Source organism: Sciurus vulgaris (assembly GCF_902686455.1).
Source record: "Sciurus vulgaris genome assembly, chromosome: 11".
NCBI classification, from domain to species: domain Eukaryota; kingdom Metazoa; phylum Chordata; class Mammalia; order Rodentia; family Sciuridae; genus Sciurus; species Sciurus vulgaris.
In genome coordinates, this window is record NC_136472.1 from 55,430,454 (window position 1) to 55,455,913 (window position 25,460).

Consider the following 25,460-nt stretch of genomic DNA (forward strand, 5'->3'; position numbering starts at 1 on the left):
GTCGGGGTCAGGCCCAGGGAGGATGGCGCCCTAGAGCCCAGCCTTGCTGGGGTAGGGGCGGGAGGGGCGGGGGTGGGGACCGGCCATGTCCGAGGTGACTCAGAGTCTGCTGCAGCGCTGGGGCGCCAGTTTCAGGAGAGGCGCCGACTTCGACTCTTAAGGCCAGCGGGTGGAGGCGATAGATCAGTATCAGATATTGGCAAGACATCTACAAAAAAAGGCCCAAGCTCAACACAGTAATTCTGAATTCACAGAAGAGCAAAAGAAAACCATAGGCAAAATTGCAACATGCTTGGAATTGCAAAGTGCAGCTTTACAGTCCACACAGTCCCAGGAAGAATTTAAACTGGAGGACCTGAAGAAGCTAGCACCAATCCTAAAGAATATTCTCACGTATAATAAAGAATTTCCATTTGATGTTCAGCCTGTCCCATTAAGAAGAATTTTAACACCTGGTGAGGAAGAGCATTTGAAATTTGAAGAAGATGAAGAAGGTGGTGCTGGAGTAGGGTCTCCTGATTCTTCCTGCTAGAGTTCCTGGCACTCTATTACCAAGGTTGCCATCGGAACCCAGAATGCCATTGCCCACTATCAGGATTGAGAAAATTGGTCTGAAAGACGCTGGACAGTGCATCAATCCCTATATCACAGTTAGTGTAAAAGATATGAATGGCATAGATTTAACTCCTGTGCAAGATACTTCTGTGGCTTCAAAAAAAGAAGATACATATGTTCATTTTAATGTGGACATTGAGCTCCAGAAGCATATTGAAAAATTAACCAAAGGTGCAGCTATCTTCTTTGAATTCAAACACTACAAGCCTAAAAAAAAGGTTTACCAGCACCAAGTGTTTTGCTTTCATGGAGATGGATGAGATTAAGCCTGGGCCAATTGTAATAGAACTATACAAGAAACCCACTGACTTTAAAAGAAAGAAATAGCAGTTATTGACCAAGAAACCACTTTATCTTCATCTACGTTGAAGTTTGCACAAGGAATGATTCTGGCATAAATAACCTGGAACTTCTGTGAATTTTACCACTCAGTAGAAACATCATAGCTCTGTGTAGCACATTCACCCTTCAGGAGGCAGGAAGTGAGACATACCCATAGGCCAGTGAGTCCATTGCAAAGCTGTACCACAGAACTGAAGTCCAGCACCTCACTGTTGTATAAGACTCCTTTGTATATAGGTTTATTGTAGATTTTGAAACATGTTTTTACTTTTCTATTACTTGTGCAATTAATAGTGTTTTCCAATTTACCACTGTTCCTACCCTGCTTCCTGGAACAATACTGCTGTGGTAGGTATACTCATCTTCAAACTTAATATAGCAATAAGAATGCTAGAGTTTACACATTTGCTCACTTGTGCTCCAATATGCTCTTTTAGTTTGAATTAGCTTCAAACTTTGAAGTGGGTAGGATAGTACCAGATAATGCTTTGAAGGGAATTGGACCAGTTATGATCTTATAGGCTGTTGTTCCTTAGAGGTGGCCTAAATTCACCCTGATCTGATAGTTCTGCTTAGAAATAGTGTGCCTTAGCCAGATCAGTATCCCATATGGGAGTGTTCCCCAGGTTGTAGCGGTGATTTTTTTCCAGATAACCATATTGTTTTTCTGAAAGTGAACATATTTTTAGTCATGTTGATTAGTTGTTCTTCTATGTCACATTGCTATTCTTTCCAATAATGATTCTAGAGTTCACACTGAAACCATCTCAGAATAATTGCAAATTTTTTCATGAGTTTATATGTCTTCTAAATCATGTAATCTAAAAATGAGTGGGCCAGATGCTAATGAGATACTGCTGGAATAACTGCTGTTTTTCTGACAGATTGTGAAACCTTAAAACCTGCATACCTCATCTTTAAAGTGATGAGTATGCAAAATCTGGAAAGATATTCTATTTTTTTTAATATAGGTAGATAGGATTGCCATTTATTTCCTATTTAGATATATTGACATTCATTCATATGAAATTATGCAGGTCATTAGCCTATTATAATTTGACTATATTACTTTTGACTTAACGATGAGACATAAATAAAACTTTCATAGTACACGAGATGGCTATTTGATACACAGTACATCAAGATTTGTGAGGGTCTTTTGTGGGTTAGATGTAGCACCCACATATTTTAATATTCACTATTTTAGATGAACAATACATGAGGGGAATGCAGTGTCAATATTTTGCCTATTTTTCAACTAGTGTAAACCCTAGTCATACCATCCAATGTTTGCTTTTTAAAACAAGTAACAGTTGTTTTAGCCCTTGCACTTCAAGAGATCTAGTCTTTATTTTCAGTTGTCTATTAGATCAGTTCTGTTTACTAGATGAATGTTAAAAAAAAAAACCTACATGAGCCTGAAAGAATGCTCAACAAATTAGTCTTGTCTTTCATCTTGATTGGGTTAACTTCAAATGCTAAAATAATTCCGTCTACAATAGTTCTAGGAAATGACGAATTTGCCTTAATAAAATGTTCATTCAACTGAAACTCTCGAGTTGTCAAATCTCCAGACTATAAACTTCTCAAGGGGCAAGAACCTCATCTTCTTCATGTCATGTAAACTTTCTAAGGTGCTTGGCAGCACTCTGTACCCTATGGAGTACTCAGTACCTTTTTGTTTGATGTTTCTGCGGAGACCTACAAAATACTCCCTTAAAACCTACTATTAAAATGTAGCAAAACTGGAAAAAAATTTTTTGACTTATAAAAACTCCAAAGAAAGATGGTAATGAGGAACCCAATTTAAAAACAAAACAAAACAAAAAAAGAGCTCAAGATGAGAAAAAAAGGAATAAAAACTCTTTTTCCCCAATAAAAACATAGGGGGTCAAATTATTTCTGTATATGCTTAATTTAGTTTCAACCTAATTTTGAAAATAAATTGCTCTATGAACATCAGTTGATTAAGAGAAATAAATAACTAACTACAAATATTCTTTTAACCATATTAAATTATTCTGTCACAACCAATAATCATTTGGTAAATATCTTTTTGGTCAATAAGTTTTCAAATACATAGGTCAATAAAATATTAATCAGTCTCACAATATTCAAATTTTATTTATTCAGTTTCTATTCCACAAGGATCTTAGTAACTCCAGAAGGTCTACTACAAAAATTAGAATAAATACCTCCTATTCAATTGATTTTTATACATATAAACTTATGATAGGGTTCAAGTCAATAACAATATCCTAGTGGTGTAGTTTAGTGGTAGAACACTCCTAGCATGTGTAAGTCCTCCCAGCAAAAATAAAAAGGTCTAATCACCAATCTGGAATATGCATTATTTAACTTAGAGTTTTCCAAATTTAGCTAGTCATGAACTTTACTTATTTACTTATTTTTTTTAAGGTAACATGTTATTACACAGGTCACAAAATTTGGAAAAGAATACAAAACCCCCGTCAGTCATAGTGGGACACACCTGTAATCCCAGCCATCTGGGAGGCAAAGGCAAGAGGATTACAAGTTCAAGGCTACCCCCACCCCAAAGCAAGTTATTAAGGCCCCAGCAACTTAGTAAGACCCTATCTTAAAACTAAAAAACAAATAAATAAATAAATAAAAAATGGGGGTGTAGCTCAATGGTAAAGCACCCCTGGGTTCAATCCCCAGCAACAAAAAGAAGAAAAAGAAAAAACATACATAACCTCATTTTCATACCATACCTTAGATGGTACTCACTGAATACACTGACAGAAAGTGACTCATTTTACAAATGAAGAAATCAATAATCAAACTGATTGTCTTTTCATTAACAAAACCATTAAGACATTTCAGCAATTTCTACAGCAATTTTTACAATCTTTATTGAGATAAATGTCCATAAAATTCACATGATTTGTCTAATCTATGAAGAGAGCTCAGAGTTTAGTTCTCCAGCCTTTCAGATCTGAACCCTCTGGACTGACTGTGAAGAATACCAGTTCTCAGGCTCTACCCAAGGCCTCAGCGGTGGGGCTCAGAAATCGTCCAACACACTTTCCAGGTGATTCCTATGGACACTGAAGCCTAGGATTCATCTTCTCTAGGACACTGGTTCCTCAAGCTTGATTGTTGTGAGTAAATGCTTTTCATGATGAATAATTAGCTCCATGATGCTAAATAGGTTCTCATTTTTGTAAGACTTTCCGAGCCCGTGATAAGGCACCTACCACACATCCTGAATCTCCAATAAGATGGTTTATTTGTGTCATAGACTAACCACTATGAACCACCTCCTCTTCCCCACAATTATTTTTTATGACAACAGAGGTTCATTTCTCATTCATGCTTTATGCCCACACACAGAGGAATGTGTTTTGGTTTTGGCACTTTTGAGATGTAATGCATACAGGCCATGAAATTTACCCTTTTAAGTGATACAACTCAGGCTTTCTTCAGCAATTTACAAGGATACGCAACCATTGTTAATAATTTCAAACACTTCATCACCCCAGAAAAGAAACCCTATACTCAATAAGAGTTACTCTCAATTCCCCTTTCCCCCAACCCCCTGGTAGCTACTACTCTACTTTTTGTCTGTATAGATTTGCCTATTCTGGACATTTCATATAAATGGAATTATACAATACATAGCCTTTTGTGCCTGGCATTTGTCACTAGCAGTGTGTTTTTAGGGTTCAGCCATGCTGTAACATATATCAGGACTTCATCCCTTTTTAGAACTGAACAGATATTCCATTATATGGATATACCACATTTGTTTATCCATTTATCAGTTGGTGGACATTTAGGTTGTATCTACTTTCAGGATGTTTTAAATAATGATACAGTGAACATTAGTGTTCAAGCTATTATATTAGTATGTTTTCAATTCTTTTGATTATATACATTTTGGAGTAAAATTGCTGGATAAATTTCCTAATTCTGTGTGTTTAACTTTTTAAGGAACTGCCAAACTGTTTCCCAAAGTGGCTGTACCATTTTATATTCCCATCAGTAATATAAGAGGGTTCTCATTTTTCCATATCCTCCCATCTGTTCTTGTTCCTTTTGCTGTTTCTCGCTCTTCTGTCACATCTATCATAAATAAGAAAGCAAGTCAAGAGAGAAATGTGCTTGTATATATAACTGTGTATGTGAATGTCTTCTGGCAATATCTCAAAGTGACAAAACAAATAGTCTCTCTAAAACATTGACAGAATTTATGATTCATAAACACTGATTGATCCTCATGCTTACTGTAACAGTAAAAATCATCTATTTAGTGTTTCCTATGCCTCAAGCAGTACAATAAACATTTTTTTACATTAACTTATTTAAATCTTATGACAACCCTGTAAAACAAATATTATCACCCCCATTTTAAGTACAAATAACCCTACTCTTTAAAAAGCTTAATCTAGGGGCTGGGGAGTAGCTCAGTCAGTAGAGTGCTTGCCTTGTAAGCACAAGGTCCTGGGTTCGATCCCCAGCACCCAAAAAAAAAAAAAAAAAAAAGCTTAATCTAGGTCACAGAGCAGCAAGTCACAGAGTCAAAGTTTAAACTTGGGAGTGACTGATGCAAAAGCCTGAGTCTGCTTTAAGCAGGGTTTCTCAAAGAGTGGGGTTCCCAGGCCAGAACCATCAGCATCATCGCCTGGAAATTTGTTAGAAATGCAAACTCTCAACACTTACTCCAGACCCAAATCAGAGACTTTGGGGTTGTGGGCACCCATAATCGTCTTTTAACAAGCCCTGTGAGTGATTGTAATACATGCTAAAGTTTCAAAAGAACTACCCTGGGACATACTGCCTTCCCTTGTTCTAACATGTATAGACCTCATTTAGTGTGTGTGAATGTGTGTGTGTGTGTGTGTGTGTGTGTGTGTGTGTGTGTGTATGCTGGTGATTGAACCCAGGGACTCTAGGCATGGTAGTTAAGTGCTCCACCACTGAGCTACATCCCCAGCCCTTTTTATTTTGATACAGGGTCTAAGTTATCCAGGGTAGCCTCAAATTTATGATCCTCTTGTCTCAGCCTCCAGAGTAGCTGGGAGCACAGGTATGTACCACTACAGCCAACAGAAAATGACTTTTATACGTAAAAGTAAGGCAGATTAAATTTTAGTCTGTACTATCTAATTCTAGTTACATTACACACGATGTGATCATGGGTGAGTCAATTAACTTTCTCTACTTCAGTTTTCTCATTTTAAAAACAAAGAATTTTTTTAGATAAGAGAACTTCACTTAACATCAGCATATGTTAAGTGCTTAAATTCTAGTATCTATTCTTTAAGACAAATATTTTCTATAACCTATTCAGGAATACTAATAAAGTACTAATAAAGTTGCTTGCATTCACTCCAATGATTAAAAATGATTAATTTATAAGATCAGTAAGGGCCTTTAAACTAAACATTACACATTTGGTAAGTTTAAAATTACATTGGCAGAGCTGGGGAGATAGCTCAGCTGGTAGAGTGCTTGCTTCACAAGCACAAGGCCCTGAGTTCGATACCCAGTACCACAAAAAAAAAAAAAAAAAAGAAAAGAAAAAAAATTACATTGGCAAAGGAAGAAACAGATGTGGGAGTTGAGCTAGAACATTAATTGTAACAGTAACAAAAATCAACATCCAAGGAAAGTTCCTATCAAGATACAATGACAAAAAGAAATAAAGCCAAGAAAGTTTCATACTCTGGAAATAAGTTGTGAAGCATTATACCATCTGATCAAACTTAGACCTACTGTGAAATTGAAACAAAGTTTGGTTTAGAAGTTGTCAAACCTGCATTTCATTCAATTTCATTGTCAAGAGACAATAAGTTGGTACTGCTATTTCAAACCTAAAAGCTATTTTGTTTTTTGATAATTTTAAAGAAGAAAAGACTGATTTTAAGGGAGAAAATTGCTTGTTTTAAAGTCAAATATGATAGAACTAAAAAATAACAAATATAGTCAAGAGCAAAAAGACACATGTTGTATGACTCAACTAATATGAAATGCCCAAACTAGGTAAGTTCATAGAGGAAGAAATTAGATTACTGGTTGCTTAGGATTATTGGTAGGGAAGGGAGAAACAAGAAATAAGTGCTAATGAACAAAACCTCCAAGAATTATGGGATAACATGAAAAGATCAAATTTAAGAATAATTTGGATAGAGGAGGACGCAGAGATATAAACCAAAGGAATGAACAACCTATTCAATGAAATAATAGCAGAAAATTTCCCAAACTTGAAGAATGAAATGGAAAATCAATACAAGAAGCTTACAGGACACCAAATGTGCAAAATTACAACAGACCCACAACAAGGCACATTATAATTAAAATGCCCAGCATACATAATAAGGACAGAATTTTAAAGACTGCAAAAGAGAAGTATCAGATTACATATAGGAGGAAACCAATTCAGATATCAGCAGATTTCTCAACCCAGACCCTAAAAGTTAGAAGATTCTGGAACAACATATAACAAACTCTGAAAGAAAATGGATGTCAACCAAGAATCGTATATCCCGCAAACCCAAGTTTCAGATTTGATGATGAAATAAAAGCATCCCATGATAAACAAAAACTAAAAGAATTTACAAATAAAAAGCCTGCACCAACAGCCAGGACCTGCAGAACTGACCCTAGTCGACTGACACACTTCACCTCCAGGACCCCTGGCCAACCACACCCATGCCCTGAGCTGCATCGCCCCATTTGCCAACACATTTGGAAGCCACTGCAGCCATCCTGGATTATCCTGGAAGTGGAAGCTCCTATCTTTAGGTGGGGCAGATCCTATCTTGAGATGCCTGCTGGAGACTGGAAGCTCAATGTCAGTTACCTCTCATGCATCAGGCTACTGAAAACTGGGTGGTTTGAATATTATATGACTGTTTTAGTATAGATTATTTTTTGGATTTTTTTATCCTTTTTGAAAAATTTTAAGTTTTTATTTCTTTACTTTTCTTGCTCTATTTTCCTTTTGTTTACCTATTTCCTCAGAGTCTCTTTCTCCCTTTTCTCATGCTAACAACCAACTGCTTTTGATTACACTTTCACTCTTTCTATAATCTAGAACTTCTATATCCTCTTTTCTTAACCCATTAACAGTTATATCCTACACCCCTCCCCATCCTTTTTGTCCTCCATTAGCAGTTGCAGCCCTTATTGCAAATCTATTTATTATACAGTAGATAATAAGTGAACTCATCCTCTCTGTTTATTATAATATTGTTAACATCTTCATAGTAGTACTTGGTTTATGGTTGCATATTGTCTGTACTGGGCACTGCTAATATTGATCTCCCCCTTAAAGAAGAGGTTTTGGAAACTTATAGGGTCACTATAAGCCTATAGGGAGGAACTGCAATCCCCCAGATTTGCACCGCTAGAAGGGAAGATACATGAACAACATATAAAAACAAGGGAAGAAAATGTTCCGAACAAACCTGGAATCTATATTAATAGAATCCAGTGACAGCATGGGAGAAGAAATGTCAGAAAAAAAAGTTCAGAATATATATAATTAAAATGATTCATGAAGCAAAGGATGAGATAAGAGAGCAAATGCAGGCAATGAATGATCATACCAATAAGCAGTTGAAAGAGAAACTGCAGGAAGAAAAGATCTTTTCAACAAATAGATAGAGATTCTCAAAAAAAAAAAGAAAACAGAAATGCTTGAAATGAAGGAAACAATAAACCAAATAAAAAACTCAATGGAAAGCATCACCAACAGATTAGACTACTTGGAAGACAGAACCTCAGACAATGAAGACAAAATACTTAATCTTGAAAATAAAATTAACCAAACAGAGAAGATGGTAAGAAATCATGAACAGAATCTCCAAGAACTATGTGAGATCATGAAAAGACCAAATTTAAGAATTATTGGGATTGAGGAAGGCACAGAGATAAAAACCAAAGGAATGAACAACCTATTCAATGAAATAATAGAAAATTTCCCAAACTTGAAGAATGAAATGGAAAACCAAATACAAGAGGCTTATAGAACACCAAATGCACAAAATCACAACAGATCCACACCAAGGCACATTATAATGAAAATGCCTAACACACAAAATAAAGATAGGATTTTGAAGGCTGTGAGAGAAAAGCATCAGATTACATATATGAGAAATCAATACAGATATCAGCAGATTTCTCACCCAGACCCTAAAAGCTAGAAGGGCCTGGAACAACATTTTTCAAGCTCTGAAAGAACATGGATGCCAACCAAGAATCCTATACCCAGAAAGAATAACTTTCAGATTTGAAGATGAAATAAAATCCTTCCATGATAAACAAAAGTTAAAAGAATTTACATACAGAAAGCCTGTGCTACATAACATTCTCAGCAAAATATTCCATGAGGAGGAAATGAAAAACAACAATGTAGGTCAGCAAAGGGAGGAACTACCTTAAAGGCAAAACCAATTAAAGAAGAAACCAAGTCAAGTTAAAAACCAAACATAAATCAAAATGATTGGGAATATAAATCATATCTCAATAATAACCCTGACTGTTAATGATCTAAACTCAAAAGGCAGACTGGCAGATTTGGTTAAAAAGAAAGACCCAACAATATGCTACCTTCAAGAGACTCATCTCATAGAAAAAGACATCCACAGACTAAAGGTGAAAGAATGGGAAAAAACTTACCACATACACACACACTGGACTCAGTAAAAAAGTGGGAGTTTCCATCCTTATTTCAAATAAAGTGGACTTCAAGACAAAGTTAGTCAGAAGGGCTAAGGAAAGACATTTCATACTGCTTAAGGGAACCATAAATCAGGAAGACATAATGATTGTAAATATTTATACCCCAAACAACGGTGGTGCATCCATGTACATCAAACAAATCCTTCTCAATGGCAGGAATCAAATAGACCACAACACAACAATTCTGGGTGACTTCAATACACTGCTGTCACCACTGGGTAGATCTTCCAAAAACTAAACTAAGAAACCATAGAACTCAGTAACACAAATCATAACTTAGACTTAACAGATGTATATAGATGTTCCATCCATACGAGCAAATACACTTTCTTCTCAGCAGTACATGGATCCTTCTCTAAAATAGAGTTATGCCACAAAGCAGCCCTTAGGAAATGCAAAAAAAATAGAGATACTACCTTGTGTTCAATCAGATCATAATGGAATGAAATTAGAAATCAATGACAAGGCTGCCAGCTCCGGCCCGCCCACAGGTTGCTTCAGAGACCAGCACAGGGCGCCAGGGACTCCCCCAAGCAGCCCAGCCCCCTCCGGCGGGAAGCGCCTCTCTAGGCTAGCTTCTCGGGGCAAACCGCCCAGTGAGAGCCTGTCTACACAGAGCCAGCCACAAGTCCCCATGCCAGTGGAGACCTCCAACCTACAACCAGCCTCTGGGACCAGGGCTGGGCAACAAGAGACCTCTCCAGGTCTTTCTCCCTGGAACCAGTAGTGGGCTAGGGGCAGCGTTCTTCAGAAGCACTGCATTATCAAATTAATCCAAGACTTCTGCTACTGAAGGCTGGTAGGTGATACACTGGAAATCTACAGGGTCACTATAAGCCAATAGAGGAAATCTACACTATCACAGAGTCCCATTGACATCTGACCAATATGAGAAAACAAGGGAAGAAAATGTCCTTAACAAACCTAGATACTATATCAATAAAACCCAATGACAGCACAGCAGAAGAAATGTCCGAAAGGGAGTTCAGAATGTACATAATTAAAACAATCAGGGAAGCAAACGAGGAGATGAAAGAACAAATGCAGGCATTAAATGAACGCACTAATCAACAGTTAAAAGAGCAAATAAGGGAAGCAAAAGAGCATTTCAATAAAGAGTTAGAGATACTGAAAAGAAAAACAAACGGAAATCCTTGAAATGAAGGAAACAATAAACCAAGTTAAAAATGCCATAGAAAGCATATATAATAGGATAGATCACCTGGAAGACAGAACCTCAGATATTGAAGACAAAATATTTAATCTTGAAAACAAGGTTGACCAAACAGAGAAGATGGTAAGAAATCATGATCAGAATTTACAAGAATTATGGGATATCATGAAGAGGCCAAATTTAAGAATTATTGGGAATGAGGAAGGCTTAGAGAAACAAACCAAAGGAATGAACAATCTATTCAATGAAATAATATCAGAAAATTTTCCAAATCTGAAGAATGAAATGGAAAACCAAGTACAAGAGGCTTATAGGACTCCAAATATGCAAAATTACAACAGACCTACACCAAGGCACATTTTTATGAAAATACCTAACATTCAAAATAAAGACAGAATTTTAAAGGCCGCGAGAGAAAAGAATCAGATTATATTCAGGGGGAAACCAATAAGAATATCAGCAGATTTTTCAATCCAGACCCTAAAAGCTAGAAGGGCCTGGAACAACATTTTTCAAGCCCTGAAAGAAAATGGATGCCAACCAAGAATTTTATACGCAGCAAAACTTACTTTCAGATTTGACGATGAGATAAAATCCTTCCATGATAAACAAAAGCTAAAGGAATTTACTAAAAGAAAGCCGGCATTACAGAACATTCTCAGCAAAATATTCCATGAGGAAGAGATGAAAAACAACGATGTAAATCAGCAATGGGAGGAACTAGCCTAAAGGAATAGCCAAATAAAGGAGAAACCAAATCACGTCAAGAAACAAAAATGAGTCCAATGACTAGGAATACAAATCATATCACAATAATAACTGTGAATGTTAATGGCCTGAACTCATCAATCAAAAACCATAGACTGGCAGATTGGATTAAAAAGAAAAATCCAACAATATGCTGCCTGCAAGAGACCCATCTCATAGAAAGAGATACCCATAGACTAAAGGTAAAAGGATGGGAAAAAACATACCATGCACACGGACACAGCAAAAAAGCTGGAGTATCCATTCTCATTTCAGATAATGTGGACTTCAAGCCAAAACTAGTCAGAAGGGATAAAGAAGGACATTACATACTGCTTAAGGGAAGCATAAATAGGCAAGACATAAAAATCATAAATATCTATGCCCCGAACATTGGCTCATCCATGTACGTCAAACAAATCCTTCTCAATTCCAGAAATCAAATAGACCACAACACAATAATACTAGGTGATTTTAACACACCTCTCTCACTGCTGGATAGATCGTCCAAACAAAAATTGAATAAAGAAACCATAGATCTCAATAACACAATCAACAATTTAGACTTGACCGACTTATATAGAATATACCATCCAACAAAGAACGAATACACTTTCTTCTCAGCAGCACATGGATCCTTCTCTAAAATAGACCATGTTTTATGCCACAAAGCTACTGTTAGCAAATACAAGAAGACAGAGATACTACCTTGTACTCTATCAGATCATAATGGACTGAAATTAGAAATAAATGACAGAATAAAAAACAGAAACTTCTCCAATACTTGGAGATTAAATAATACACTATTATACGATGAATGGATAACAGAAGACATCAGGAGGGAAATTAAAAAATTCTTAGAAATAAATGAGAACAAAGACACATCATATCAAAATCTCTGGGACACTATGAAAGCAGTACTGAAAGGAAGATTTATTTCATGGGGCACATTCAACAAAAGAAGTAGAAATCAACAAATAAACGACTTAACACTACAGCTCAAAGCCCTAGAAAAGGAAGAGCACACCAACACCAAAAGTAGTAGAAGACAGGAAATAGTTAAAATCAGAGCCGAAATCAACAAAATTGAAACAAAAGAAACAATTGGGAAAATTAACAAAATAAATAGTTGGTTCTTTGAAAAAATAAACAAAATTGATAAACCCTTAGCCACGCTAACAAAGAGAAAGAGGGAGAAAACTCAAATTACTAAAATTCGGAATGAACAAGGAAATATCACAACAGACATGAGTGAAATACAAAACATAATTAGAAGCTATTTTGAAAATCTATACTCCAACAAAACAGAAAACCTCGAAGATATCAACAAGTTTCTAGAGACATATGAATTACCTAAACTGAACGAGGAAGACATACAACTTAAATAAATCAATTTCAAGCAATGAAATGGAAGAGGTCATCAAAAGCCTACCAACAAAGAAAAGTCTGGGACCAGATGGGTTCTCAGCCGAGTTCTACAAAACCTTTAAAGAAGAGCTCATTCCAATACTTCTCAAAGTATTCCATAAAATAGAAGAGAAGGGAACCCTCCCAAACTCATCCTATGAAGCCAATATCACCCTGATACCTAAACCAGACAGAGATACATCGAGGAAAGAAAATTTCAGACCAATATTCTTAATGAACATCAAGGCAAAAATTCTCAACAAAATTTTAGCAAATCGCATACAAAAATATATTAAAAAGATAGTGCACCACGATCAAGTGGGTTTTATCCCAGGGATGCAAGGTTGGTTCAACATCCGGAAATCAATAAATGTCATTCACCATATCAACAGACTAAAAGTTAAGAATCACATGATTATTTCAATAGATGCAGAAAAAGCATTCGATAAAATACAGCATCCCTTCATGCTCAAAACACTAGAAAAAATTGGGGTAGTGGGATCATTCCTTAACATTGTGAAGTCCATCTATGCTAAGCCCATGGCCAATATCATTCTAAATGGTGAAAAACTGAAAGCATTCCCCCTAAAATCTGGAACAAGGCAGGGATGCCCTCTTTCACCACTTCTATTCAACATTGTTCTTGAGACTCTAGCCAGAGCAATTAGATAAACCAAAGAAATTAAAGGGATACGAATTGGAAAAGAGGAACTCAAACTATCCCTGTTCGCTGATGACATGATTATATATTTAGAGGAACCTGGAAATTCCACCAGAAAACTCTTAGAACTCATAAGTGAATTCAGTAAGGTAGCAGGTTACAAGATCAATGCTCATAAATCCAATGCATTTTTATACATAAGTGATGAATCTTCAGAAAGAAAAATTAGGAAAACTACCCCATTCACAATAGCATCAAAAAAAATAAAATATTTGGGAATCAATCTCACAAAAGAGGTGAAAGACCTCTACAATGAGAACTACAGAACACTAAAGAAAGAAATTAAAGAAAACCTTAGAAGATGGAAAGATCTTCATGTTCATGGATAGGAAGAATTAATATTGTCAAAATGGCCATACTACCAAAAGTGCTATATAGATTCAATGCAATTCCAATTAAAATCCCAATGATGTACCTTACAGAAATAGAGCAAGCAATTATGAAATTCATCTGGAAGAATAAGAAACCCAGAATAGCTAAAGCAATCCTCAGTAGAAAGAGTGAAGCAGGGGATATCACAATACCAGATCTTCAACTCTATTACAAAGCAATAGTAACAAAAACGGCATGGTATTGGTACCAAAATAGACCGGTAGATCAATGGTAGAGAATAGAGGACATGGACACAAACCCAAATAAATACAATTTTCTCATACTAGACAAAGGGGCCAAAAATATGCAATGGAGAAAAGATAGCCTCTTCAACAAATGGTGCTGGGAAAACTGGAAAACCATATGCAACAGAATGAAATTAAACCCCTATCTCTCACCCTGCACAAAACTCAACTCACAATGGATCAAGGACCTCGGAATCAGACCAGAGACCCTGCATCTTATAGAAGAAAAAGTAGGTCCAAACCTTCAACTTGTTGGCTTAGGATCAGACTTCCTTAACAGGACTCCCATAGCACAAGAAATAAAAGCAAGAATCAACAACTGGGATAGATTCTAACTAAACAGCTTTCTCTCAGCAAAGGAAACTATCAGTAATGTGAAGAAAGAGCCTACAGAGGGGGAGAATATCTTTGCCACTCATACTTCAGATAGAGCGCTAATATCCTGAATCTATAAAGAACTCAAAAAACTCTACACCAAGAATACAAATAATCCAATCAACAAATGGGCTAAGGAAATGAACAGACACTTCACAGAAGATGTATAAGCAATCAACAGATATATGAAAAAATGTTCAACATCTCTAGTAATAAGAGAAATGCAAATCAAAACTACCCTAAGATTTCATCTCACCCCAATTAGAATGGCGATTATCAAGAACATAAGCAACAATAGGTGTTGGCGAGGATGTGGGGAAAAAGGTACACTCATACATTGCTGGTGGGGTTGCAAACTAGTGCAGCCACTCTGAAAAGCAGTATGGAGATTCCTCGAAAGCTTGGAATGGAACCACCATTTGACCCAGCTATCCCACTCCTTGGCCTATACCCAAAGGACTTAAAATCAGCATACTACAGAGATACAGCCACATCAATGTTCATAGCTGCTCAATTCACTATAGCCAGATTGTGGAACCAACCTAGATGCCCTTCAGTTGATGAATGGATAAAGAAACTGTGGCATATATATACAATGGAATATTACTCCGCCATGAGGAATGACAAAATTGTGGCATTCGCAGGCAAATGGATGAAATTGGAGGATATCACGCTAAGTGAGATAAGCCAATCTCAAAAAACTAAAGGACGAATGATCTCACTGATAAGCGGATGAGGACATATGGGGGGGCGGGTAGGAGGGGTTAGGGTTAGGGTTAGGGTTAGGTTTAGGGTTAGGGATAAGGAGGGTGGTATGAATGGAGGAAGAAAGGAATGTATAGAGGGAAAAGAGGGGTGGGAGGGGAGGGGGGAAGGGAAAAAAAAAACAGAATGAATCAAACAACATTGCCCTATGTAAATTTATGATTTTTAATTAAAATGTAAAAAAAAGAGAGAAATCAATGACAAAATAAAAAACAGAAATTACTCCAACACCTGTAGACTAAATATGCTATTGAATGAAGCATGGATAACAACATCAGGAAGGAGATAAAAAAATTCTTACAGGTAAATGAGAATAATGATACATCATATCAAACTCTCTAGGACACTATGAAAGCAGTACTAAGAGGAAAATTCATTGCATGGAGTGCATTCAAGAAAAGAATAAAAAGTCAACAACTAAATGACCTAACATTACATCTCAAAGCCCTACAAAAAGAAGAACAGAACAACACCAAAATTAGTAGAAGACAGGAAATAATTAAAATCAGAGCTGAAATCAGTGAAATTGAAACAAAAGAAACAATTCAAAAACTTGAAAAAACAAAAAATTGGTTCTTTGAAAAATAAACAAAATTGATAAACCCTTAGCCACACTAACATAGAAAAGGAGAAAACTCAAATTACTAAAATTCATGATGAAAAGGGAAATATCGCAATGGACACTATTGAAATTTAAGATTATTAGAAGCTATTTTGCAAATCTATACTCCTACAAAATAGAAAATCTTGAAGATATCCACAGATTCTAAAGACATATGATCTACCCAAACTGAATCAGAAGAACATACATTAATCTAAACCAATCAGGGGCTGGGGTTGTGGCTCAGTGGCAGAGCCCTTGCCTAGCACATGCAAGGCACTGGGTTCAATCTCAGCACCACATATAAATAAATAAAAAATAAAGGTCCATTGCCAACTAAAAAATATTAAAAAAAAAAAATCTAAACCAATCAATTCCATCAATGAAATAGAAGACAACATCAAAAGCCTTCCAACCCAGAAAAGCCTGCGACCAGATGGATTCTCAGCCAAATTCTACAAGACCTTCAAAGAAGAACTAATACCAATACTCCTCAAAGTATTCCACAAAATTCTATGAAGGTAGTATCACCCTGATACCAAAACCAGACACATCAAGGAAAGAAAACTTCAGATCAATATCCCTGATGAACACTGATACAAAAATTATTAACAAAATTCTGGAAAATCATATACAAAAACATAATAAAAGATAGTGTACCATGATCAAGTGGTGTTCATCCCAGGGATGCAAGGTTGGTTCAATATCCAGAAAACAATAAATGTAATTCATCACATCAATAGACTTAAAAGTTAAGAATCATAGCAGCTCAATTCACAATACCTAGATTGTGGAACCAACCTAGATGCCCTTCAATTGACAAATGGATAAAGAAACTGTGGTGTATATACACAATGGAATATTACTCAGTCAAAAAGAAGAATAAACTTATGGCATTTGCTGGTAAATGGATGAGGTTGGAAAATATCATGCTAAGTGAAATAGGCCAAGCCCAAAAAACCAAAGGCTGAATGTTTTCTCTGATAAGTGCATGACAATATATAACGATGGGGGGTGGTGGGGAGAAGAGAAGAATGAAGGAACTTTGGATGGTGTAGAGGAAAAAGAGGTGGGAGGAGGTAGGGATGGAAAAACAGTAGAATGAAACAGACAGTGTTATCCTATATATATGTATGATTACATGAATGGCGTGAATATACATTGTATACAACCATAGAAATGAAAAGTTGTACCCCATTAGTGCACAATGAATCAAAATGTGTCTGTAAAAATAAAAATATTTTAATTAAAAATTCAAAAAAATTAAAAAATTAAAAAAATTTAAAAGTTAAGAATCATATGATCATTTCAATAATGCAGAAAAAGCATTTGAAAAAATACAGCACCCCTTCATGTTCAAAACACTAGAAAAAATAGGACTAGTAGGAACATACCTCAATATTGTAAAGGCTATCTGCTAAGTGCACAGCCATCATTCTAAACAGAAGCATTCCCTCTAAAAACTGGAACAAGACAGAGATGCCTTCTTAGAAATTAAAGCGCTATGAATAGGAAAAGAGGAACTCAAACTATCACTATTTGCTGATGACATGATTCTATATTTAGAGGATCAAAAAAATTCCATCAGAAAACTTCTAGAACTAATAAATGAATTAAGCAAAGTAGCAGGATATAAAATCGACATGCATAAATCTAATGCATTTCTATTCGTAAGTGATGAATCCTCTGAAAAAGAAATTAGGAAAATTGCCTCATTCAAAATAGCCTCAAAAAAAAAAAAAAAAAAAAAAAAAAAACCTTGGGAATCAATCTAACAAAAGAGGTGAAAGAACTCTTCAGTGCAAACCACAGAACACTAAAGAAATTAAAAGAAATTAAAGAAGACCTTAGAAGATGGAAAGATCTCCCATGTTCTTGGATAGGCAGAATTAATATTGTCAAAATAGCCATACTACCAAAAGCGTTATACAGATTCAATGCAATTCCAATTAAAATCCAATGTCTTTCCTCATAGAAATAGAGAAAGCAATCATGAAATTCATCTGGAAAAATAAGAGACCCAGAATAGCCAAAGCAATATTTAGCAAGAAGAATGAAACAGGAAGCATCGCAATACCAGACTATATACTATAGAGCTATAATAACAAAAATGGCATGGCATTGGCACCAAAATAGACAGGTAGACCAATGGTATGTAATAGAAGGCACAGAGAAATATCCACATAAATACAGTTGTCTCATGCTAGACAAAGAGGCCAAAAACATATAATAGAGAAAAGACAGCCTCTTCAACAAATGGTGCTGGGAAAACTGGAAATCTACATGTAGAAAAATGAAATTAAAGCCCTATCTCTCACCCTGTACAAAACTCAACTCAAAATGATCAAGGGCCTAGGAATTAGACCAGAGACCCTGAAAACCTGGGCCCAAATCTTCATCATGTGGGCTTAGGACCTGACTTCTTTAACAAGACCCCTAAACCGTAAGAAGTAAAATTAAGAATCAATAAACGGGATGGATTCAAACTGAAAAGTTTTTTTTCTCAGCAAAGGAAACAATCAATAACATGAAGAGAGCGCCTACAGAATGGGAAAACATCTTTACCACACATACCTCAGATAGAGCACTGACCTCCAGGATTTATAAGGAACTCAAAAAACTTAACACCAAAAATACAAATAACCCAAGCAATGAATGGGCTAACGATATGAGCAGATACTTCACAGAAGATATATAATTGATCAACAAATATATGAAAAAAATGTTCACCATCTCTAGTAATTAGAGAAATGCAAGTCAAAACTACTCTAAGATTTCATCACACTCAAATTAGAATGGCAATTATCGAGAATATAAGCAACAGAAAGTGTTGGTGAGGACGTGGGGAACAAGGTATACTCATGCATTGCTGGTGGGATTGCAAATTGGTGCAGCCACTCTGGAAAGCAATATGGATATTCCTTACAAACTTGGAACGGGGTGGGGATTGTAGCTCAGTGGTAGAGCGCTTGCCTAGCACACGTGAGGCACTGGGTTCAATTCTCAGCACCACAAAAAAATAAATAAAGGTATTGTGTTCATCTACAACTAAAAAAATTTAAAAAACTCGGAATGGAACCACCATTTGACCCTGCTATCCCATTCCTCAGCCTATACCCAAAGGACTTAAAATCAGCATACTACAGAGATACAGCCACATCAATGTTTATAGCAGCTCAATTCACAATAGCTAAATTGTGGAACCAACGCAGATGTCCTATAATAGATGAATGGATAAATAAACTGTGGTGTATACATATATATACACAATGGAATATTACTCAGCCTTCAAGAAGGATAAAATTATGGCATTTGCAGGTAAATGGACAGAGTAGAAGAATATCATGCTAAGCAAGATAAGCCAATTCCGAAAAACAAAAGGCCAAATTTTTCTCTGATAAATGGATGCTGATACATAACGGGGGGTGGAGAGGTGTACAGGAAGAATAGAGGAATTTGAATTGAGCAGAGGGGAATGAGGGGAGGAGAGGGGAGGGGACGGGGAGGTCAGAAAGACGGTGGAATGAGATAGATGTCATTACCCTGTGCACTTGTGAGATTGTACGAATGGTATAACTCTACATAATGTACAACAAGAAATAAAAAGTTGTACTCCATTTGTGTACAATGAATCAGAATGCATTCTGCTGTCATGCAGAACTAAACAGAACAAATAATAAAATAAAATACAATAAAATTGTGATTGAAGCTGGTACAGTGGCACATGCTTATAACCACAGGTATTTGGGAGGCTGAGTCAGGAGGATTACAAGTTCAAAGTCAGCCCAGACAATTGAGTAAGACCTGTCTCAAAATAAAATATAAAAAGCTCTGGGGATATAGCTCAGTCATTGAGACTTGCCTTGTACACACTAAGCCCTGAGTTCCGTCTCCAGTACTTCAAACAACAACAATAAATAAAATTGTATTTGATCAAATATCAATAGCAATATAGTCTTTACTGCCTATAGATGCATGAATTTTTAGGTCTTTATTTTATTTATTTGTGTATATGTGTGTGTTGGGGGGGGTGTTTGTGTGTGTTTTAAGTGGTGCTGAGGATCAAACCCAGTGCCTCACACCTGCAAAGCAAGCACTCTACTACTGAGCTACAATCCAGTCCTGAATTTTTTTTTTTTTTTTTTTGAGTTTCACATTAACTGGAATTTTATTTGCTTAAAACCTAAACACTGTCAGTTTGAGAAGAAACCCACTGTGATGTGTAGATTCATCTTTCCATTTAAATTCTAGGGTATCTTTTTTATTTTTTTGATCCTTGGTAAAATTTTATCCAAAAAACAGGATACATATATATTTTTAAAACATGAACCATTAGAGAATGAAATATGAAATCGAGAGTGATTTCAGTTTTGGCGGCTCTTTTTTTTTTTTTTTTCAGTTCCTTAAAGACTGTAGCAGGATAAAAGGATCACTGGCTCCGAGTCTCTTTGAGATAATAAGTGATGAGATAAAAAAAGAAAACCCACACCCCGCAAACAAGGTCAGGTAAACCCATTTCCCAACCCCCACCCAGGTAAAAAATATGAGTACTTTTAGTAACAATTCAGAATTCATCTTTATCTCCTACCTGCCTCATCAGTGGAAGTTTAGAGTCATGATTTAGACATTTACACTTATGCATATAAACATATAAACTCATATTAGATGACAACTGATTTTTTTAAAAGTCCAGGCAGAGAAATAAGCAATCATTTTAAACTAAAACCTCTCTGTTTTTGATTACTGTTCAACCTGCTGTTGTTTAGCAAAAAGCAAGATTTCCATAGTGTTCATCTCAAATCTTATTGCTTTACAACTGGGGTCTACCTTCCATTAAAAATAAAAAGATGAAGCAGTCAATCCAGTGATTAAGTTGACATGGCTTTCATTGGGAAAGGGGGGTGGTGGCAAAGAGAAGCCCAAAAGACAAAAAGGAAACTTAAACACTTCAACATACAATGGTTTTCTTAAAAAAGAGAGAGAGAGAGAGAGAATGTTATTTTCAACAAAGGGAAAAAAGCACTGAAAGCCCATGAGTCAAGCCATAGCCAAAACCATGTTCTATCTTAAGTAGGTTCTCTTTTTTCCCCCTCTTTTTTTCTTTTTTCTTTTTTTAATAAAATCTCTCCCCAAACCATCATCACTTTTAATCCTCCCCAGACTGGGCTTCATCTTCAGACCCTTCATCCCCAGATTTCTCAGGTGGGGGGCTTGCAGACGTCTTCTTTTCAGGAGGGCTCTCCGGTTCCTCATCTTCTTCTTTGGGAGAAGGAGTCTTTTCCTTTGAGGCCTTTGAAGCCGTGGGGCGACCCACTTTCCCTTTGCCTTTCACTGGACTTGGCGTCACTGTAGCCTTTAGTCTGGGTTTGGGCATTTTCTTTTCTTTTCTCTCAGGTTTGGACTTCTTAACCATCTTTTTGTTTTTCTTTTTTGAACTGCCATAGTCACTATCATCATCGTCTTCCATTAGGAAATCTTCGTCACTGCCTGAATCTTTCTCTTGGAATGGTGCCTCATCCTCTTCTTCTTGTTCTTCCTCACTGCCCACATCTTCCATAAGCATCTCTCTCTGTTTAGAAGCTGCTTTAGATGCTGCCTGCCTTTGTTGGCGTACATTTTTATGATCATCTTTTTCATCTTCACTGTCCTCTGCAGAGTGAGAATCGTCCTTCTTGGTTTTCACATCTTTTTCTTCTGAGTCCTCACTATCTTCCTGTGAATTCTTTCCAGATCGCCTCTTATTTTTAGCTTCTCGAGGAGATGATCGAATTTTCTTAGCAGGAGGACCTGAATCCCTTCCATAATCTTCATCTGCATCATCAGATTCCTGAAACTGTGAATAATCAACAACCTTCCTGTTTCTGACAGGCCGAGACATGTTCGCTGTCGAAACAGGACCGAGTCGAGAAGCCAAAGACCAGGACCCCCCCCACCCCGCGCGCTCGGCGCCCCACCCCCCCCCGAACTTCGGCCGATGGGGCCGCTGCCGCCGAACCCCGAGATGCTGGCTTCTCAAACTCCGCCGCTCCTTGGTTCAGGGCCCCTGGATCAGACCCTGAATTTTTTTATCATATTTATTCTTACTGTCCTAATTTCAGAATTTCTGCATTAGTAGTTCCTTATTGTCATTTTAAATATCATCACAAGAAGATTAAGCTATAACTTGACATTAAAATGAAAAATTATTTTGTAAGTACAGAAATTAAAAACTCATACTGGTGAAGCAAATGTTTGATGTTAGAATAACAACTTTATTTTTTCTTATAAAGGAATAAGTAAGTAGTTTACCAGACTCTAGACAGAAAGATACCCAACATAGATGACAGCATGTTACATTTTGTTAATGAGAGCAACAGAATTACCTATTAGCAGCCAAACTAAGCAAAGGAAGCCAACAGAAAATGACACTGCCTCCAAAAAAATTTCAAGGAACACAAGCCAGATTTGACCAATTAATACACCATTAAGGCAAATGTCAAATTGTCAGAAACTTCCTTATGGTGCTAAGAAGAAGCTCAGAACTTCCAACAACATGTAATTTAAGGGTGGGGCAGGGGGTTCTCAGTTTAGTCAATAAGAAATTCAACAAAATTCTGATGCTGTTTTAGAATACTTCAAAATAATACACTAATGCTACAGCTACAAAAGAGATTAATATAAGGGAATGGGTTATAAAACAGCATATCACTGTAATACTATCATAATTACCTATGACCAAAAGTTGCCGCTGTGTTAAATTTTAAACTGCAAAATAATTTCCCAACAATGTTACTGAATGCATTTTTAAAAATTTAAAAACCAGGTATAGTAGCACACACCAGTAACTCCAGCTACTCTGGAGGCTGACACAGAAAGATCTCAAACTCAAGGCCAGGCTCAATAATTTAGCAAGACTCTGTCTCGAAATAAAATAAAAATTTAAAACTGGGGATGTAGCTTAATGGTAAAGCACCCCAGGGTTCAATCCCTAGGGCTAAGGGGGAAAAAAAAAAAAAGAAGATGAAAACTTTTTCAGTAAGCATATTGTAAGTGATAAAGCACAAAGTCATAGTTTGATTGGCAGCGTTTTTTCCTATACAGCATCCAATGGTATATCTTAATATCAATGGAGTCTTAGAATCAATGAAATATAGGTATGCTATCTTGAATTGTAAATCTACCATCTTCTTTAGGGCTTTCTATTTATCCTACCTCTTTGCTATTTATTTCTTCTCATCTCTCTCTCTTTTTTTTTTGATTAATGAAGAAATTTTTAAATATATTTTTCCTTTCTACTAGTTTTTAATCTTTCAGTGTTTATTCTAGACATAATAAGGATAATTAACTTAAACATTTACTCTGTTCCTTAATAAAGTCTCAATAAATGTTACCTGCTATCATAATAAAAGAAATGGAAAGTGTTGAAGTACATTAGGAAGAAAAGTAATGACACAAAAATCTCTTTAAATATCAACATAATGACAAAGGTATGAGAAACAGTTTTACATGTTTTTATGAACTGGAAAAAATTAAAATATCCATACAAAAAGAAGAAATGAGTAATAAGGAGAAGCAATGGGAAGAGTGGGAATTAATCTACTTTTCTTCTATTTTCAAGTCTGTAAGGCTGGCCTTCTTCTCCTTTATTTTATCACCTCATGTTTCCATAAGACTCAGACTTCAAGAGGAGACATTGAAACAGTATACTGACTGATCCCAACATGAATAGGCTGATCATTTACTTTCTGAAGTAGAATGATGTGAAATTCTAAATCCAGAGATCATCTCAAGATAGCATGGAAAGCAGTGACCCAAAGGCATCAGAGCCTCAGGCATAATTACAAAGTAACCTGAGTTCCTAATCTTATCCTGCAGTAGATACAAAACAATTTCCCTACCTATCCAGGTCCTAGAAGGACAAGTCAAAATTCCCATTCGTAACATAAACAGAGGCAGATTTCTTAGCTATAGATTCACTCCAGTAGTTAACCAGATTAAGTTTATTTGCAGGAGGTGGGGGTGAGGGAAATCCCTATTTTGATTGTGGGACAAGATATCCTGGAAGGGGTTTAAAAGAATGGATAGAAAGTGAAAAGAGAACAAAAGAGTGGAGGACCATAGCTCAATGGTAGGGCACTTGCCTAGCATGGACAGGGCCCTGGGTTCAATCCCTTGCAACACCAAAAACAAACAAAAAAATAGAAAAGCTGAAACTAATCTCTCTTTTGTTGTAAAATCTCTGTTCCTCCCTCATATATATTTGTCTCCCTTCATAAGCTTTCTTGAAGTCTTTTTATTAAGAAGTCTCCTGAAAGAGAAAGGAGGCATCCTTCTTTGCCTTTGCCTTGCTACCTATATCTTGACTGTTATGGATAGAGGTCTGGTAGCTCTCTTGGACTATGAGAAACAGGGTCACACCTTGGGGACAGCAGATCAAAGAACTGGTGAGAGATTAGGTCTCTTATGACTTAATAAAGTCACTGTGCCTGTCCTAGACTGTCTACTTCAAGAATTATTTCAGATGAGAAAAAAAACATTGTGTGCTTAAACTACCAGTAAGCCTATTTGGAGTTTTTCCTATCTGTGTTTTATTATTGTTGGTAGTGGTGGTGGTTTTTGTTTGCCACCAAAGGCGAGTCTTAACTGAGCACTTACCTTCATATAGCTAAAAAATTTTATCTCCTTTTTACAGATGAGGCAACTGAGATCCAGAGAAGTAAGATGACTTGTATAATATCAAGTTAGTAAAGAGGTGGGTCTTGGCTCCTGTCCCCAAATGTCTTTCATGAAAGACTTTTAGGTACTAAATGAAAAAGAAAAAAGAAAAAAAAAAAAGACACATTAAATATAATCATAAATTTAGTCATATTATAGTGGCAGTAAGGCACATGACAACGTATGAATTTGTCACAGCATGGAAAGAAAAAGTACCAAATTTTCATGATGTGGAAGGAGACAAAGTTATATCATATTCCAGTGGGGAAGGGAGATATGTGAAATAAACAGAATCAAAGACCAAAATAAACAAACATTGATTTGCTGTGCTCAAGTTTTATTACATTGCTCCTCTTTAAAATAACTAAGAGGAATTCATTTTAAAGTTTATTTTTCTCAGCAGTAAGGTTTTAAGATATAAGGTAACTTCTGTTAAATTCTTAACTGAAATCTTTCTTTACTTTTACAATACTTTTAAATAACTAGCCTTGATCCCAATCTGCCACAATAATAATAATAAATTCAAATTCTTTTTTGAAATCCTACTATATAATACAAGTCAGTTCATGTGCAAACTCATTGGTGAACATGATCAATTATTTCTAAGTGGTCTATAGAGAAAACAAGCAAATAAAAATAGTTTCAACACATATATTTCTTTTTTAAAAAATACATTAAATGGTAATTAAT

General features: G+C 36.1%; 2 protein-coding genes and 1 pseudogene across 5 annotated transcripts in view; 1 reads left to right on the plus strand and 2 right to left on the minus strand.

Moving 5' to 3' along the window:
* NUCB2 (nucleobindin 2) overlaps nucleotides 1–25,460 on the minus strand; it is a gene marked incomplete at its 5' end in the record, with an annotated part of 53,933 nt that overhangs the window by 24,736 nt on the left and 3,737 nt on the right. For 2 of the 3 annotated variants that reach the window (XM_079103970.1, XM_079103971.1), the window contains one exon: nucleotides 24,711–24,858. The exons of the other annotated variant lie outside the window; for it this stretch is intronic. In XM_079103970.1, coding sequence (XP_078960096.1) covers nucleotides 24,711–24,716 — 6 coding nt within the window. The remainder of the gene's footprint in view (nucleotides 1–24,710; nucleotides 24,859–25,460) is intronic. 3 annotated transcript variants of the gene reach the window in all.
* LOC306639347 (axin interactor, dorsalization-associated protein-like) lies at nucleotides 86–4,403 on the plus strand (annotated as a pseudogene). Its single transcript has one exon. The product of its transcript is annotated as an axin interactor, dorsalization-associated protein-like (transcript).
* On the minus strand, nucleotides 20,391–22,019 carry LOC306640084 (nuclear ubiquitous casein and cyclin-dependent kinase substrate 1). Its single transcript, XM_079103973.1, has one exon. It carries the CDS (start codon nucleotides 21,952–21,954, stop codon nucleotides 21,223–21,225), a length of 732 nt encoding a protein of 243 aa, XP_078960099.1. The 5' UTR covers nucleotides 21,955–22,019; the 3' UTR covers nucleotides 20,391–21,222.

What these genes read in the sequence shown, in the direction of transcription:
- LOC306640084 (XM_079103973.1), bottom strand. Translation starts at nt 21,954, where the DNA reads ATGTCTCGGCCTGTCAGAAACAGGAAGGTTGTTGATTATTCACAGTTT.